This window comes from Podarcis raffonei, chromosome 12, assembly GCF_027172205.1.
Source record: "Podarcis raffonei isolate rPodRaf1 chromosome 12, rPodRaf1.pri, whole genome shotgun sequence".
NCBI lineage: Eukaryota > Metazoa > Chordata > Lepidosauria > Squamata > Lacertidae > Podarcis > Podarcis raffonei.
In genome coordinates this window covers 51,556,925-51,574,775 of record NC_070613.1, presented here as the reverse complement: position 1 = coordinate 51,574,775, position 17,851 = coordinate 51,556,925, and the positions used below count along the sequence as shown (strand labels likewise).

Below are 17,851 nucleotides of genomic sequence, written 5' to 3'. Positions count from 1 at the left end.
CAGTCCAAGATCACATGGACAACATGCATTTAAAACACTATTTTAATAGTCTTGGAGAATCCCAAGGACTATAAGTTTGTTTTTTTAAGGGTGCTGACATCACAGAGCGACAGTTGCCAGCACCCTTAATCTTAACAAAGATTCTTCATGACTGTTGAAGTAGTATAATACTGTTTTAAATGTATGGCGTAGATGTAACCCAAATCAATCCCACATGACTTCTCACAGAACTGTTGAGGCTTTTGGTGACTGATTCTCACAGCTGCTGCAGGATTGGGCCCTGGCACCAGCTTGGGTTGGTTCCTTAGGGTCTAAAGCAGTGATTCTGTGATACCCACTTCTGTGCACCTTTCTGATGAACATGAGTTTATCAGAAATGTGGAAGGAGGATATATGACTCGACCATGTTCTGTCCTTCTCTGTCCCCTCATGTGGCCACCCTCAATGAAGCAGCTTTTAAGCCATAGCTGTAAAACAGCTTTGTGTCCCAGCTGCGGTTTTGAGCTAGGCATTTGCTAACTTTTCAAGATTAATATTGTTCTTTCTGTTACCCTTTTATTTTGTTTCCCACCCGAGAGGCAGATTTAATAGGTCAATTCTACCTGCTCATTATCATTTGCAGGTATTCTCCACTTGGCCTCGGGAGTTGTTGACTTGCTTCAGTACTATTTCCCAGAATCCTTTGATCGTCTTCCTAGGGATTCAGGTCTCTTTGATGGGCCCAAACCCACCGTCTTGGAATCTTGCAGTGTTAGCGATCTGGCAATTCTGCTGAGAGGCAACAAAAGAAAAACACAGCCGATAGAGTTTGGAGCGCATCAGGTAGGCTTTTCTCAGCATATAATGTTCTGTACCAGAACAGAACGTTGCTGTTTTCGCTCTTGTAAATGACAATGTGCTGTCTTGAGTTCTTTGAACAGCTTTTCAGAATGTTACTAAAACTAAGCATGTCTGTATTAATAGAGAAGACCACTTGTTTTTCTTGTTTATTTGTTTGGGAGCATCAGAATACATTGCACTTGTAAATTATGGGCACCAGGTCTGAATCTTCAAGAAAAGTCCACAGCCCTAATTTCAGATGGAGGTGTGGAAACTGTTCCTGGATAACTATGATAACCTAGGCACCTAAATGAGGCCATTCTTCTCAGTGATAGGATCTGTCTAGGCTTATCAATCACCAGAATCTGAAGACCTATATTCAACTTCAGGCAACTTTCTACTTACTGCATTATTTTCATGGGTTGCTGTGGTTTTGGTGATCTAATGTCTCCCATTCTGATTGTAGGTGATTCTTGTAGCAAATGAAATAGCAAAGGAAAAGATCCCCGAGGAACTTAGTTTAGCTCTTGTGCTAACAATTTACGAAGCAAAAGGCTTGGAATTTGATGATGTGCTCCTTTACAACTTTTTCACAGATTCAGAGGTATGTAAAAATAGAGAGGGAGGGAGGGAGACTGGATATCACTCATTTCTCTTTAGGGGAGAGCTGAACAACTCAAATAGGCTAGGCTGTTGTTGTTTTTTGCAATATCAGCACATCTTAATTTATAGAATATATTCAGGACCAGTGAAGACATTGACCCCAAGTAAGTTGTTCTGGGAACACTTGACAAACGAGTTCCACTTAGCTTATAGCCAGAGTCATTTTCATATCTGGGATTGGATAAGGGATTTTTGCCCGAGACAGAGGGTTTCTTTGTTTCCTTGCACTGTGTGCTTTTGCTCACTGATTTGAAGATTGTTTTGCTTTCTGAGGTTGACTTCAAACACAAGTAAAATTGAAAACTTGGTTACAGCTTTCCAGGTGCAGTAGTGGTATTATAGCTATGGTTTTCTGTCCCCCCCTCCCCACTTAGGCTTACAAAGAGTGGAAAATAATTTCTTCTTTCAAACCTCCCTCTCCTTTACCTGAAGAAACCAAAATGGTCATTGAAACGCCCTTGGAGAAATTTGCTGATGCTCAAAGAAAACTTCCTGTTCTGAATCCAGAAATGTACAAGGTGATTACAAAATAAAATCGGAAGCAATCGTCATGTCCCTATTTTTGAACCTATTTTAAATAAGTAATTCTTTCCGTTTTGTCTTTTAATCAGCCTGTAGAATAAATAAAGAATACATATGAATCTCTAAATAGTTGATATCCCAGTCTTTGAGGACTAACCGAAGATATTGCATTGTAATGCATTTTTAAACTTTCATCCATTGTCTTAAATTGGATACAAATTGTCCTTATAAAAGTACATTCCAAGTTTCACTTTAGTATCTTAGCGTCCAAGAAAACTACAACATTAGAATGTATTGCCCTTCTTTCCTGGGCAGGCAAGTTAATATGTGAACTTGAAGCCCGTAATGAGGTTTGAACATGCACACCAAATTACCTGCTGATTTCTCAGACTTCTGGGAAAATAATTGTATTATAAACAAGCAGTGAATTCCAAACAGGCGAGTTTAAACCAAAGGCCACACTTGGCTTGGCAGTCTAATGGCATGTTAGGTTGCACTAGTAAATTTATTTTGATATCCGTGTCTTCAAACATGGTGTCCTAGAGTTTCATTTCTCTTGATGAAACATTAGTCCAAATGTATTTAGCTGCAGCACTGCTCTTTATGATAGTCTTTTGAACATAATTGTATTCCTAGATGCTTAATGGAGAGCTAAAGCAGTTATATACTGCTATTACAAGGGCCAGAGTCAATCTGTGGATATTTGACGAAAACAGTGACAGGCGTGCACCTGCATTTCGATATTTCATCAAGCGAGAACTCGTTCAGGTTGTCAAAACAGAGGAAGATAAAGGTAAGGTCTATGCTACAAAATTCTGCAAACTAGACTGTCTCATAATCAACATTTGATTTTAGCACAGAAGGTGCAAATAATTAAGGAAGGATACGCTTTTTCTTTACAGAGGGGGCTATGCATATTCCATCTGCCCTAAAAGTTTATAGTGCAAAAGTGGTTGCAACTATGGCCTATGCGGTCCCTTTATGGGGCGCTTTTGTAAACCTCATGCCTCTGGTGACATTGCAAAATCTTTTTCTCAGACGCCTTTTGAAACTACCCTCCTGTGTAAGCAACTCGGCTATTCGCCTAGAACTTAAGACCCCCTCCTTAGAGATCCTGATGTGGAGACATGCCTTTAATTACTGGCTGTCCCTTTGGCATAAATTGCCCAATTACCATCTTATTCAGTGCCTTTGGAGAGATGAATTTACCAGCCCATGGGCAACAAAAATCCATTCCAAAATGTTGTCTTATGGAATCTCTCCTTCCGATATACTAAAATTAGATCTAATTACTGCAAAAAAGGTCATCAAACAAAGATTGGAGGAGGTTGATTTGCAACAAAATCTTACTACAGGTGGAGGTACATGTTCCCCGATAAATCAGGGCATTACATTTATGTCCCAGATACCTCGATATCTGTCTACCTTATCGGTTGCGCCGCATAGATTCGCTTTTGTTAGAGCCAGATTTAATGTGTTCCCCTCAAATGTGCTGAGCAATAGATTTTCCAACGGTAAAACCTCTGTTTTATGTGCATGTGACAACAAATCAATAGAATCCCTTTATCATATCTTGTTTAATTGTCCTTTATATATTGTTCCTCGATCAAGGATTCTGAGTTCAATCATTTTGGAAACTGTTGCTAAACCACCTGAATTACATCTAGCCTACCTACTCCAAGACATTGACTCTTATAGAACATTACAGGTTGCCAGATTCCTGAATTCAGTTCTTTCATATAAAAGACTTCATGGAATGCTGCATGACTATTAAAAATCTAGTAAACTCCATCCACCATCTTTATATTCAAGGCCACAATATGGTACATCTAGAGATTGTATGTAACGTGAAGGAGATTATGCGTTGAAATATTTTAGTTGATATTTTAGAATGTAAAATGCTATTTTATTTATTGATTGGTTTTACCTTGTGGGCTTATAGCCGAATAAAGTACTATCTATCTATCTAAGGAAGGAGAAATTTATGCTTAAATGGTTTTTATCGCCTACATTTTAGGAAATTCCCAATGACTTCAGTAATGTTAGGGCTAGTTTAATGAGCTTAAAAACAGCCTTGCTGTTTTTAACTGCAGTATCCATCCGCCCCAACCAATATGGCCAAAGGTCAGGGATGATGGAAGTTGTAATTCCACAACATTTGGCAGACACCGGGTTGGGGAAGTCTGACTTAAAAAGATCTGTGTCTAATATATCTCTGGTTTCTTCTTATCTCTGTCTCTTCAAGAGTTCCTTGGAACCAACTCACAGCTGACTGCAACATACTAGGAAAGCATTGGCTAAGGCTGTCACATATCCAAGAACATTTATATCTGTGGTCAACAGTTAGCTTTGTCAGAGGGCCATTTTGAGAAGGGGATGTGAGTTGGGGAACCAACCTCCCATTTTCTTTTCTTTTTTTAAATATTTATTAAAATTTTCCACATTTAATACAATAAAATCAAAAAAGAAAAAACAAAAAAATTAAAAACACATAAGGTTTACAGTTCCATATTTTCAATACCATATTTCCCTGACTTCCCCACACCTCCCCTTCTTGTATTCCAATTCAAATTGTTAGTTCAACAAGTTCCTATCCCCAATTTTTAACCTTTTTATATTTAATTCATTTTAAAAAAAACAATTTTAACTTATAGACATCAATATTTATACCTCAGTGCTGAAACCTTTTTCTAAAGTCGACCCAAATTCCCTTCCACGAATTCCCCAATTTTCATGCTAATAACCAAACAAAATAAAAAACAGATTATAATTGTACACCCTTTGGATTCCCAGACCCCACCACTCCCTTTCCCGGTTTCGATCCCCAGCCAGTGTCCATCAGTCTTAATCTACTATCAGCCTGGAGATCTCACGTCCAAGGCTCTTAATTCTCTCTCAGTTCCTCTCTGTCGGTTTTTTTGATAGTCCTTAGTATTAAACACCAGATCTCGGAGCAGCTCTGTCCCAATAAGGTCCATGTTTCTTCCAGCCAGACCTCCATACTTAGAAGTAGGGCCCAAAAGTCCAATTGTCGTGAAAACCAACCTCCCATTTTCTCCACCCCAAAGCAGGCTTACAGTTGAGAGAACTGCTCAGATGACTGAATTAAAAGTGAGCTGAGTTGATGTCACAAGAATTTTAACAGTGCAACAGTTCCTTCCATCCTTGTTTTCCCTCCTAGATTTTGATGACAGCATGTTTGTTAAAACCTCAACTCCAGAAGAATGGATTGCGCAAGGAGAATATTATGCAAAGCATCAGTGTTGGAAGGTACATTCACAGACTTGCTTAAAAGGGAGGGCATTTTAGGAAAAATATGTTAACTCTGGCAATGAAACGTAGAAGTGAAATTACAAACACAAACAACCAAACAACAATACAGAATAGAATTATGCTAGCCCATGTACCTGTAGAGCTTTTTTTGGGAGGGGCAGGCTTCTGCTAGGGCAAAACCTCATTTAATTGAGTATTTTTTTAATGCTTTTCAATAATTTTGCAGATGAGGCATGGCAAAATGCCATGGATGTGGCCCCTCTTAATTCACAACCGGGAACACACCTGCAAATCCTGTTGAGTCAGTGTGTTTAAGTCTGTATGCCCTGTTGATGTTTGCTGTACTTAAAATAGTGTTTTTTTTCTTTTTTGCAGTGCAACACAAAGGCTTGTTTTTGTTGCTTTCATTGGTAAAGTGTCACTCAGTGAAAACTATATAGCAAGTAGACCGATAATTGTGGAACTAATTTCACATTTTGTCTTTGTTGTCATGTACCAGTGTGTCATAACTGAATTGGCACAATTTTGAGAAATGCTTAAGAATTAAGGCTAGATCCAGTGCTGCTTTTGTTTTTTAACCCAGTAGTTTAATTAACCAAATACTATAGAGCATGCTCAGCTTGTTTTGGGTTACCTTTGGTACACTTGAAATATTGGGTGTGCTTTTCTATATATATTTGTTAATATAGAAAAGCAGTGTGTTTTGTAACTGTTTTCTTTTTGGTTTGCAGTTTGGATTTTATATTAAGAATTTTATTTTTTTAACCAATGTTCTTGAGAGGTTTGCATGTACATTTAGGAATGGATCCAGATGTGCTTTTCCAGATGCAGAAGGCAGCTTATGTTTATGGAAGGGCAAGGGTTACAGAGTTGTGTGCAAAGAAATGAAACTAAATTCAAAGATGCTGTTCTTCTTTGCCTGCCCACATTAAGCACTGAGTGAACTCCAAATCAAGCTGTTGTGCCAACGTTTGTGAAACAGGGCTTGTTGCTATTTTCCCTTCCATTTACACTTCTTTGGATCTAACTCTGTTGTAGTTGGTTGCTCAATTTCTTTGCACACACACTAATTGCATGTTGCAATTTACAGCTTAAGCCTTAAGCCAAAGTTGGGCAAATGTTTGGGTTGAGAGTGAAGCAGATGGCCTCAGAATATGGTGGACTATCTTAGAGGTTTTTAAGTAGAGGCTGGATGGCCACCTCTCATGGATGCTGTAGCAGCAGTGGCTCTTGAAGCGTGGGACGAGTCAAATGACCTTTCAAATCCTTTCCCAACTCTGATTCTGCATCTTTCTGCAGTTTATAATTAACATGAAGTTCACTGCTGCAAGATGTGAAAAGCAATACCTGCTTAGTGTTGGAATTCCATTCCCCCGTTGTGCAGATGTGTGGGATTGTTTCATCACATGTCTGTGTTTACATTCCATCACTGATGGAGCCATGGGAGCGGATGTTGTTTTTACACTGTTCCGCTCTGTTGTACTGTTGTATTCCTTCTCTCCGAGGAAGAAGAGAGAGAGAGAGGAGCCTTGGTTTCCTTTGTCCTGATTTGTATATAATAAAAATAGCTTAGTACTCACACCTCAAGCCTAGCTCTGCTGTTATTGACTCTGCTAAGTCAATGAATGTGTGCTCATCGTCTCAAGACATGAGTCACGGAAGCACGTCGGGGAAGTAGAGTTTGGATTTGATATCCCGCCTTTCACTCCCTTTAAGGAGTCTCAAAGCGGCTAACATTCTCCTTTCCCTTCCTCCCCCACAACAAACACTCTGTGAGGTGAGTGGGGCTGAGAGACTTCAGCTGAGGTGAGTGGGGCTGAGTGACTGGCCCAAGGTCACCCAGCAGCTGCATGTGGAGGAGCGGAGACGCGAACCCGGTTCCCCAGATTACGAGACTACCGCTCTTAACCACTACACCACACTGGTTGATGGATCTCCCAAGCAGCACGAAGAAGGGAGAGATGGGCTGGCACGTATATGTCATTTGCCAGGGGGCCTGTCCTGCCTCCCGACGACCCCCCGACACTTAGATAGTTTTCAACAGATAATTCATGGAGGGAAGGTCTATCTGCGGCTATTTGCTATGATGACAAGATGGAAGCTCCATGTTGAGTTTTGTTTTGGGGGTGGGCAGCAACAGTGAAGAAGGGCAATGATCTGCTTATGGGCTTCCTACAAGCATCTGTTCAGGCACTTTGTGAAGCCTTCTAGGAGCGCTGCTTTTTGGGGAAGCTTTGGTATCTCAAATGGCCGCAGGTCAAGATACTGTTACAGGCACAAGAGCAAGAGATGATTAAAAACTACTACTACTACTACTACTACTACTACTACTAGCAACAACAATAATAACTTTATTATTCATACCCCGCCCATCTGGCTGAGCCTCACCAGCCACTCTGGTGGTTCCCAATCGAGTGTTAAAAAAAATACAGCATTAAATATTAAAAACTTCCCTAAACAGGGCTGCCTTCAGATGTCTTTTAAAGATAGGATAGCTGCTTATTTCCTTCACATCTGAAGGGAGGGCGTTCCACAGGGCAGGCACCACTACCGAGAAGGCCCTCTGTCTGGTTCCCTGTAACCTCACTTCTCACAACAAGGGAACTGCCAGAAGGCCCTCGGTGCTGGATCTCAGTGTCCAGGCTGAACAATGGGGGTGGAGACGCTCCTTCAGGTATAGAGGACCGAGACCGGTTATACCCAACAATTAGCAACCTACTTGGCCTGTTGTCTATCATTCAAATAAGTGGGTAGCACTGCTCCTCTGTGAAACAACCAGTGCTCCAGATAAATGTTGTTTTCCTGTTTCAGGTGGCTGCTAAATGCTATCAAAAAGGAGGAGCAACCGAGAAGGAAAAACTAGCCTTGGCACATGACGCTGTGCTTAAAGTACAGTCAAAGAAAATGAACCCCAGGTAAGTGTTTTCTAGACGTAAAAAACATAAATCTGTTTGAAAGTTTTTGGTTAAAGGTCAGTTGATGCATCACCGTAAACGCTGGTTTACAGCAAACCCTGCCCTCCCCCAACTTAAGCACATAGAAGCAGCAAACCATAATCCAGACATAGGCAAACTCGGCCCTCCAGATGTTTTGGGACTACAACTCCCATCATCCCTAGCTAACAGGACCAGTGGTCAGGGATGATGGGAATTGTAGTCCCAAAACATCTGGAGGGCTGAGTTTACCCATGCCTGCCATAATCCTTGGTTTAATGTTAATTTGAACCAGAGATTGGTTGTTTCATTTTGGTCCAAGCAAACCATGATTTGCAGCTCAGGGATCAGTCTTGCTTTGTTCTTTGAACTTGCTAGTAGAGAGTCACAAGAACAATCTGCGTATTCGTGGTAAATCATTATTTGTGGCTTGCTGTGACTTGTGAATTGGCATGGCGGTGATAGGGAATCTGTGGCAGTTTTATGCTTCCTATCTTAGATGCTATAAAAAGTAAATATCTTGCCTTCCTCTAGGGTGCACACCCAGCTCTTTAGGATGCTACTACCACCTCTGCTTCCTACAATTATCATTCCACATACTTTCTCCGTCAGACTTTCTCCTGACTGGCCTTTCCATATCTAGAGCTTCCTTTTAAAGCCAATGGAACAAATTTGGCATAACTACATTACTCCTTTTTGCTTCCAGTTGTGATGGATGTAACATAGACCATGGCTTGATTCAAAAAGAAGACTTGAGGTCCCTTTTAGAGCAGTGAAGTCACTGTTTATTATATTTCTTTCCTGCATGAAGAGCACGTGTTGGAATCTGTTTCTGTCTCAGCTTGTTAATGTTTTAAAATAGCTAATGGAATGAAATACCTTGAATCAATTGGCTGCCTATTTTTCAAAATGTGATTGCTTTGTTTTATTTCTCTCTCTATATATATATAAACAGAGAGAAGCAAATGGAATATATGGAACTGGCTAAAACTTATCTAGAATGTGATGAACCAAATTTGGCTCTCAAATGTCTAATCCATGCCAAAGAGTACCAGCTTTGTGCACAACTTTATGAAAAATTAGGAAAGGTAAATGTGGTTTCCCCACTTCTTTATCTTTCATTTTCCAGTTTTTTTGGGGGGGCTCTTTAGTATTTCACTATGGGAGAGTAAGAAATCCAAGTTGATTTATCTCTGCTCATCAAAGCATTGCATTGAGAGCTATTTTAACAGTTAATGGAAGTGACATTTGACTCAGGAGAGCTGTTTGGGTCAGTATATTTTATCCCACAGTTACTCTGCATGCAAAAGGTTTCTTATTTCATATTTTCTGTTGTTCATATTACTTCACTTTTGCATAGTCAGTAGGCAGAAATGAAAGCTAGCTTGGTGTACACCTGGTTGTCCCTACAGAATATGTGTGTTGTGTGGATATGGGCGTATGAAGCCTTAATTTTAGGTAAGTGGGTGAGACTTAATTGAGGTCAGCCATGGAGAAGAAAATGGGGGTGGGGTGGGAGAGAGAGTGTCTGGAAAGTCTAGGAACCAGTAAATATTTTAAGCTGGCCTTTTTGTGTTGTGTGATGAGGACAGACAAATCAATTTCCTTTCTATTATGAGAAGTGTTAAAAGGGAGAAATTTGTCACACACGCATGCACCTGATTTGATTTTCTTTACATTTGTCGTGGTAGACTTGGTGACTTGCTGCTGAATGTGTATTTATTCACTTGAAATATGTGGTGCTTGAGTGAACTCCAGGTGATAACTAAACTCCTATCTGATGTTTGATGATAGCCTATTAGCATAAGCAGGTTGTTTCATCTTGCAGTCAGTCTAGCCCTATCTGCTAGAATTAGAAAGGTGTTGCCAGCTATTGTATGCTTGATGTAAGCATCCATGTGGTGTCATCATCGTACAGGTGAAAGAAGCGGCATATTACTATAAAAGAGGACAATACTACAAAGATGCATACAGATGTTTTGAGCAGATGCAAGAGTTTGATCTAGCGCTTAAAATGTGTTGCCATGAGGAGCTGTATGAAGAAGCAGCAAAATCTGTTGAAAGGTCTGTATTTCAAGAACCTGTTTCATTAAAAAAATAGCATTTCTTCTGCCTTGCCAGTTTTATGAAAAGATTGCTGATTTGTGTCCTTGGGTTGCAATGCATGCCGTTTAGAACCACATATCTAAATAGCCTATGAAAATGTTAATACTTTACTTGGAAAAGATAGTTTAAGCCCATGGGTAGGCAAACTAAGGCCTGGGGGCAGGATCTGGCCCAAGCGCCTTCTCAGTCTGGCCCGTGGATGGTCCAGGAATCAGCATGTTTTTACATGAGTAGAATGTGTCCTTTTATTTAAAATACATCTCTGGGTTATTTGTGGGGCATAGGAATTCATTCATTTTTTTTTCCAAAATACAGTCTGGCCCCCCACAAGGTCTGAGGGACAGTGGACCGGCCCCCTGCTGAAAAAGTTTGCTGACCTCTGGTTTAAGCCATTTCTACAGCGCATATACAAAGATCTTATAGAAAAGTAAAAGTGCTGGTTTTTGTTTTTTAAAAAAGAAACGGTGCCCAGTACTTTTTTATTTTTAAATCAGCTTTGAAAATCATTCAGTCACTCAACCAATGAGCTGATTGTACTGGCCAAATGCCATGACAATTTCATTACTGTTTGCCAGACTATAAACCATAATATAAAATATACACCAATATTCAAACCAAACACCAGTAATATGAAGAAAGGGAAATCGGAAATATTGTCAGTTAGCTCAGACCTGGCTCAACTTCACATTAAGCTCTGAGTCTCCAGAACAACTTATAGCAGTGTTAGATAACATCTCCCTGGGTGTTAAGTTGTGCATCTACTTCCAATTCCCTGTTGAAGTTTACTTGCATATGTCTGTTTCAGATATCAAAAGATGATGAGAAAAGAAGGACTGCCACTTTCCAAACTTTCATACACAGCAAACCAGTTTTATTTAGAAGCTGCTGCCAAGTACCTGCGCACAAACAAGATGAGTGAAATGAAGGAGGTGCTGTCTCACCTTGACACCGAAGACCAGCTTGTGTTTTTGAAAACGCACAAATGCTTTGCTGAAGCTGCTGACCTGCTGAAGAGGGAAGGCAAAGATGAAGAAGCGGCAAAGCTGATGATGCAACATGGCTTTGTACTGGAAGCAGCCAAGCTCACTAACCAAAAAGAGTTCCGAGCATCATGTCTGCTTGCTGCGGCCCGCCTTAGTGTGGCAGGCATTTGTAAGGTGGAGAACGTGAGAGACATCTTGAGCGAAGCCTTAGATCTGTTTGAGCGAACAGACCAAAAGTCTGGTAGCGCAGAGGCTACCTATTTGATAGGACTTTTAGAGAAAGACTTCTATATGTTGGAGAAGGCCTCTGGAATGTTTTTGCGTGTGAATCACAATGCTGGCGCTGTGGAAGCTCTGTTTGGAGCAACAAGCTGTGATGTCAACTGTGAGGCCATCTTGGGATTAACATCCTATGGAATCGAAGCCCTCCTAAATCTGGTCAAAGCTTTCAAAAAAGCAGGCACCAACGCCGAGAAGGAAATGGTGAAGTCGTGTTTTGAATACTTTGGAATTGTCCTGATAGACGGGAAAAGTTGTCAGGTCTCCCAGAATGAAGCGGGCTGTATTCTAGAACATTTGTCCGAAAATTACAAACAGAGAGAAAAGAGAACAAGTGATAAGCTCAGTGTAAGCCTGGAAGAGGTGAAATTTGCACTGAATAAACATTTGTTGAATAGGCTTACTGCCATTATTCACCATTTACATGGTCTGAGCTTCCCAAATATTTGCACAAAGTTTATTGCCGGCTTGAAGTGTGAGGACGAAACCTGTGAGGACTTCCATAGCTCCCTGTCACGTCATGAGATAAAATCTATATTTCAGTGTAAAATGCACCTGGCTGCAATAAATGGGCTACTGTTAGAAGCCAAGCAAGTGTTCCCAAAAGATTTGCTTCATGAACCCAATGCCATTGATGAGCTGTTGACCCCTGATAAGTATGCACTGTGCAAATCTCTTATCAATGCTATATTTCCCAAGCATTTCCACCTGAGGATGGTGTCCGAAAATCCAAAAGCATGCAAACAGATCCTGAGCCATTATTGCTTTAGCCATAAAAATTCTAATCCTTGCAGGGCAGTTCTGAGAGAATGCATCCGGTCCGAATTTACAAATGAGACGGCCCAGAACAGGAGAGAATCGACGGATCTGTGGCTGAGAATGATGCAGGTCTTTGCCTTTACTTCCACTTACCCCGCAGAGTTTGATAGACTCCTTTCCAAAGAAGAAGATGACTATAATAGAGAACTGAAGGTGGCAGATGAAAGGGGGAGAGGGAGAGCCAAAGGCATAGAGGGCAGATATGGAATGCTGCTACCTGATAAATATGCGGGCAATGCTGAGAGCACATACTTGTGTTTCATCAGACTCTTGCAGGAATCCATGGACCAACTCTACATTCACAGAAACCTTGAGCGGTGCAGGTGGTTTTTTTATCGTTTCATGAATGTCTTGGTGAAGAAATGCGTTGACCCTTTAATTCCAAGCATAGGGAACACTGTGGCTTTGCTGGAATTTCAGTTCATCCTGTGTTGTGCTGTCCTCATGCGCCTCTGCAAAACCATGACTCTCTGCCTCCCCAAGAGTTATATTGCCCTCTTCCATTACTGGGACTATTTATTTGCAAGAGGGGACCGATGTAAAGACGCCTTCACCTTTTCTGTCATACAAGAGTATAAGCCACAGGACACGAAGCAAGCCATAAAGGAATTTAAGGTTCACCTGAGATATTTAGCCAATGTTCTGTGTGGGAATGAAAACTTCAATGTACTCTTTGATGCTTTTGGTGACCTTGGCTTCATCATGTCTGGGGAAGCTGAGCGCACTGTGGTGCTTTGCTTAGTGATGTTGGTGAATGCTGATCAGGTGCTTGGTTGGAAATATAAATATATTTTAGCCAAAATTTTTCCCACCCTCCGAGAATTCCTTGCAGAACTGAAAAGGGACTACCCTTCCAAAGTGCCCGAAAGATTGATTAAGATTGTGGATCTGATGAGTGAGACTTCCAATGTTAAAGAAGTAGTCGATGGCCTCAAGGAGCTGCTGCTTTGTCGAGATACAGAGTATTTAGCAGACTGTTGCTGGAGGTGGGACCCTAAAGGAACGAGGGTTACTAAGTATGAGAACAACAAACCTGTCAGAGGTATCTACTTTGAGGTTGCCGACTTGGACAGATTTGCATATCTGAGCCAGGCAAGGAATTTCGAAGAGGCAGAAATAGATCTTGAAAAGGACATGTACATCGAAGAGAGAGAAGACCCATTAGCCAATATAGCATCGTTAAGGCAGCAGAAGCAACAGCAAAAAGCTTCTGCCAAGCGGAAGCTGCGGGGCCTTTTCCTGTTTGTCTACTGTTGCATTAGATGGAAAAGGATTTCCTCTTCAAAGCAAGAATCCCCCGATATGGCACTGGGAGTCTTCAAAAAAGCAGACGTTGACCCAACACAGTGTGACCTTTGTGGAGTCAAATTTCTCCAAAGGCCTGCAAACTTTGCTGCTCAGACAGAACCTTCTGAAAAAGAACCCACAGAAGTGGCAACACCAACGGAGGCAGACTGGGAAGAGAACATGGACAGAAATGAAATTTTTGCCGCTGGAGAAACGTTTGAAAATCACATCATGCTGGACGAACATGGAAATAATTTTGCCTCTTACCAGAGGTATTTTGAGTTTTTCAGAATTAATGTGGAGCCATTAATCCGAAAGGGGATGGATGTGATGGAAAGTATTGCCGATAACACGTGCATCAAAGGCCACTTTGCATCCAATGAGCAGTCTAACCACATGCAAAGTAGAATCCAAGCGGCTATTAAGAAGATTTCTGATATGGTGGAGGACATCTATAGGAGAAAGGCATGGGCTGATGGTAAGGCATTTCAGTTGTTTCAACGTCTATCATCTCAGCAGTCAGGGAATGTTTTCCTTTCCAGGGAATGATACTGAAATGTCATTCATCAAAATTATTTAGTGAATATAAGCATTCTGGCAGGACCCACACTATGCAGATGTGATTTTTCAACAGCAACCGCAACAGTCCACTCCAGTAATGAAGTGTTAGATCTAATGCCTAGCACTTCATAAGGAACCAACCATCATGCACATATACAGTTAAATAATGGCTTGCCTTTTCAGATGAAAGTAGTGGTTTCTTGCCCACCCCTTGTCCCAAACTTCCATTGTTTCTACCTTCCTATAATAAGTGTTAAATGGGGTGTTACCCCTTCCCATCACACCCATGATCCTAATTGGTTACATCTTTTTGTTTTATGTTTTAGCTGAAGAAACCATGTCCAAGTTGGCTAGCAATTTGAATTCTAATGTAGACAAAGCTTCTAATTGGCTGAAGGAAACGGAGTCCCGCCTACTAAAGGAGGAAGGTGCGTTTTAAATTTTAAGTACATGCAGCTCACTATATAATGTTACATCTGTTAAAACTGAAGCGTGTATTGTTTAGAAGTGAGCAGTACTGTGGCTTGTAAGAATAGTGATATACTATGCTGGCAGCCCATTCAGTTACTTAGCATGGAACTTGCAATTTGAGATAGTGGATTCAGTATGTATGCAGCCTTATTGCTAGGTCAGGAGCTTTCCTTGACTAAATTCTTCCTTTCTTGCTCAACTGCTGAAGGGACAGGGAATTTTCTTTCTCCTCCTTTTGGCAATTAGAATTGACACATGGGCCATTCAGTAAGGCAGAGGTTTTCACCCTTTTTGAGTCTACAGCTCCCTTGAACAACTATATTCTTCCTGCAGCTCCCCTGGGGGACTCAGGAGCTCTGTTATGTCACCCCTTGCCTGCTGAGCTAGCAGTCCCTCACCCTTTTTTTGAACACCCTCCCTCGGGGAATGTTCCATCAGCCTCCTCCCATCTCCTTGGGAGTCCTCTGGGCAGCTGCTGCTGCCGCCCCTGGTCTCTGAGCTGCCACCCTTGCCCCAAAGAGAGATGCCTCCTCACACTGCCCCACAGGGGCCTGGGACTTGTCTGCCCATTCCCAACAGCAAGGGCTGGCACGCTGGCTGGCTGGACTCCCTCGCCCACTTTCTTGCCACCTCAGCCCCTGGCAACCTGCACCCCCTGGCCAGCTCCAGAGGCACCATTCACCTACAGAGCTTGTAGCCAGCTATACAAGCTTTGTATATAGCTATAGAAACAGCTAAACAAGCCTTTGGGAGGGAGAGACGCAAGAGGGCCTCAGGAGGAAGGGAAGGGAAGGAAAGAGGGACGGAGGCCAGTGTTGCCCGCAGCACCCCTGACCATCATTCAAGGCACCCCAGGGCGGCACACCACACTGGTTGAAAACCACTGCAGTAAGGCATTTAAACAGAAGCATCAACTTCAAGTGTCCTATTGAATTTGGATTATTTTCACACACAACCCTTCCGCCACCCTACCCCAAATTGTGTGTTTTCTGAATCAGGGCAAAGATGAACTTGCTGAGAAAGGAGATTAGGATCCTCACTTTTATTTTCGGACAGATAATAATAATAATAATAATTTATTATTTATACCCCGCCCATCTGGCTGGGCCTCCCCAGCCACTCTGGGCGGCTTCCATAAAAACCAAAAATACAGTAAAATATCACACGTTAAAAACTTCCTTGAACAGGGCTGCCTTAAGATGTCTTCTGAATGTCAGGTAGTTGTTTATCGCTTTGACATCTGCTGGAAGGGCGTTCCACAGGGCGGGTGCCACTACTGAGAAGGCCCTCTGCCTGGTTCCCTGTAGCTTTGCTTCTCGCAATGAGGGAACCGCCAGAAGGCCCTCGGCGCTGGACCTCAGCGTCCGGGCAGAATGATGGGGGTGGAGACACTCCTTCAGGTATACTGGACCGAGGCCGTTTAGGGCTTTAAAGGTCAGCACCAACACTTTGAATTGTGCTCGGAAACGTACTGGGAGCCAATGTAGGTCTTTCAAGACCGGTGTTATATGGTCTCGGCGGCCGCCCCCAGTCACCAGTCTAGCTGCCGCATTCTGGATTAGTTGTAGTTTCCGAGTCACCTTCAAAGGTAGCCCCACGTAGAGTGCATTGCAGTAGTCCAAGCGGGAGATAACCAGAGCATGCACCACTCTGGCGAGACAGTCCGCAGGTAGATAGGGTCTCAGCCTACGTACCAGATGGAGCTGGTAAACAGCTGCCCTGGATACAGAATTAACCTGCGCCTCCATGGACAGCTGTGAGTCCAAAATGACTCCCAGGCTGCGCACCTGGTCCTTCAGGGGCACAATTACCCCATTCAGGACCAGGGAATCCTCCACACCTGCCCGCCTCCTGTCCCCCAAAAACAGTACTTCTGTCTTGTCAGGATTCAACCTCAATCTGTTAGCCGCCATCCATCCTCCAACCGCCTCCAGACACTCACACAGGACTTTCACCGCCCTCACTGGTTCTGATTTAAAAGAGAGGTAGAGCTGGGTATCATCCGCATACTGATGAACACCCAGCCCAAACCTCCTGATGATCTCTCCCAGCGGCTGCATGTAAATGTTGAAAAGCATGGGGGAGAGGACAGAACCCTGAGGCACCCCACAAGTGAGAGCCCAGGGGTCTGAACACTCATTCCCCACCACCACTTTCTGAACAGAGGTTCATGGACCTTTTATTAGCTGCACGACAAAAATCCAGCTGGCTCTTCTCAGTAAGGCGATACAGTAATTGGAAAGTATATCTTTCATGCATTGTCACAGAGCAGCTCATGGACTGGGGGCTAAGCGACCAGAGAAGAAACAAGATGAGATCCAGTAGCTTCATTAGTGAAGAAGGGGGGGAAACCCCATAAAGTTCTAGCAGCATTTTTTCACAAGTTTAAACTTGCATGTGCAAGGGGATATTTCATAAGTGACATCTAACAAGTGCAAGTTTAACCTCCTTTTGATGGCTTAAGACTTACATATGTTGAAAAAGGCTTTAGATACAATAGAAATTGAAGCCATTCTGGCGTACTTGCCAATGACAAAGTGAACAACAAGGCTGTGGGACTCCACAAATTTTTTCCCTCGCTAGGATGCAGCTTAGTAAGTATTCCTTGGCACGTTGTTTTGTCTTTAAAACTGAACAATTTTTCCTCTTTTAGAATTTGACCATGACAAAGACTTGGACAGTGAAGTGAAATGCGAAAAGGACACTTTTGAAGAGCTGCACCCTAAGAAGCCCTCAAGAAAGATGATGAAGAGAAGAAGAAAATAATTAATTCTTTTTTTTTTTAAGCTGAGGTTTATTCCTCCCTTGATTTGAGTTGTATTTCGTTTACATTTTATAACTTGAGTATTGAAATGTGAAAACACAAATTAAATTGGAAGGTGAAACCTGCCAACAAAGGTTCTCCCCTCATAGTAACTTGGATAGAAGGTTAGCAGTCGGCTTTTAGTAATTTAGGGTTGGGGTTTTTTTAAGTACTCGAAGAAGCTTTAAGTAGAATAGAGTCAATTCCACAACAGGAATCTGGAGCCACATATTTGGCAGGGAGTCCCATGTCCCTGCCGGTACGTAGAGTGGTTGGGAGAGGACACAATTCAACTCAGAAGTGGTAGGAGGGGTAGATGCTTAGGTTTTTTG

The 17,851-nt window shown here is 42.2% G+C and overlaps 1 protein-coding gene across 1 annotated transcript in view; it reads left to right on the top strand.

The window, feature by feature from the left end:
• The window catches only part of TRANK1 (tetratricopeptide repeat and ankyrin repeat containing 1), a 36,792-nt gene extending 19,296 nt beyond the window's left edge, over positions 1 to 17,496 (top strand). Inside the window, exons 13-23 of the mRNA XM_053359508.1 lie at positions 623 to 822; positions 1,286 to 1,423; positions 1,857 to 2,000; positions 2,641 to 2,797; positions 5,186 to 5,274; positions 8,089 to 8,192; positions 9,166 to 9,298; positions 10,129 to 10,274; positions 11,122 to 14,162; positions 14,572 to 14,673; positions 17,370 to 17,496. Coding sequence (XP_053215483.1) covers positions 623 to 822; positions 1,286 to 1,423; positions 1,857 to 2,000; positions 2,641 to 2,797; positions 5,186 to 5,274; positions 8,089 to 8,192; positions 9,166 to 9,298; positions 10,129 to 10,274; positions 11,122 to 14,162; positions 14,572 to 14,673; positions 17,370 to 17,482 — 4,367 coding nt within the window. The 3' untranslated portion in view covers positions 17,483 to 17,496. The remainder of the gene's footprint in view (positions 1 to 622; positions 823 to 1,285; positions 1,424 to 1,856; positions 2,001 to 2,640; positions 2,798 to 5,185; positions 5,275 to 8,088; positions 8,193 to 9,165; positions 9,299 to 10,128; positions 10,275 to 11,121; positions 14,163 to 14,571; positions 14,674 to 17,369) is intronic.
• The last annotated feature ends 355 nt before the right edge of the window (positions 17,497 to 17,851 follow it).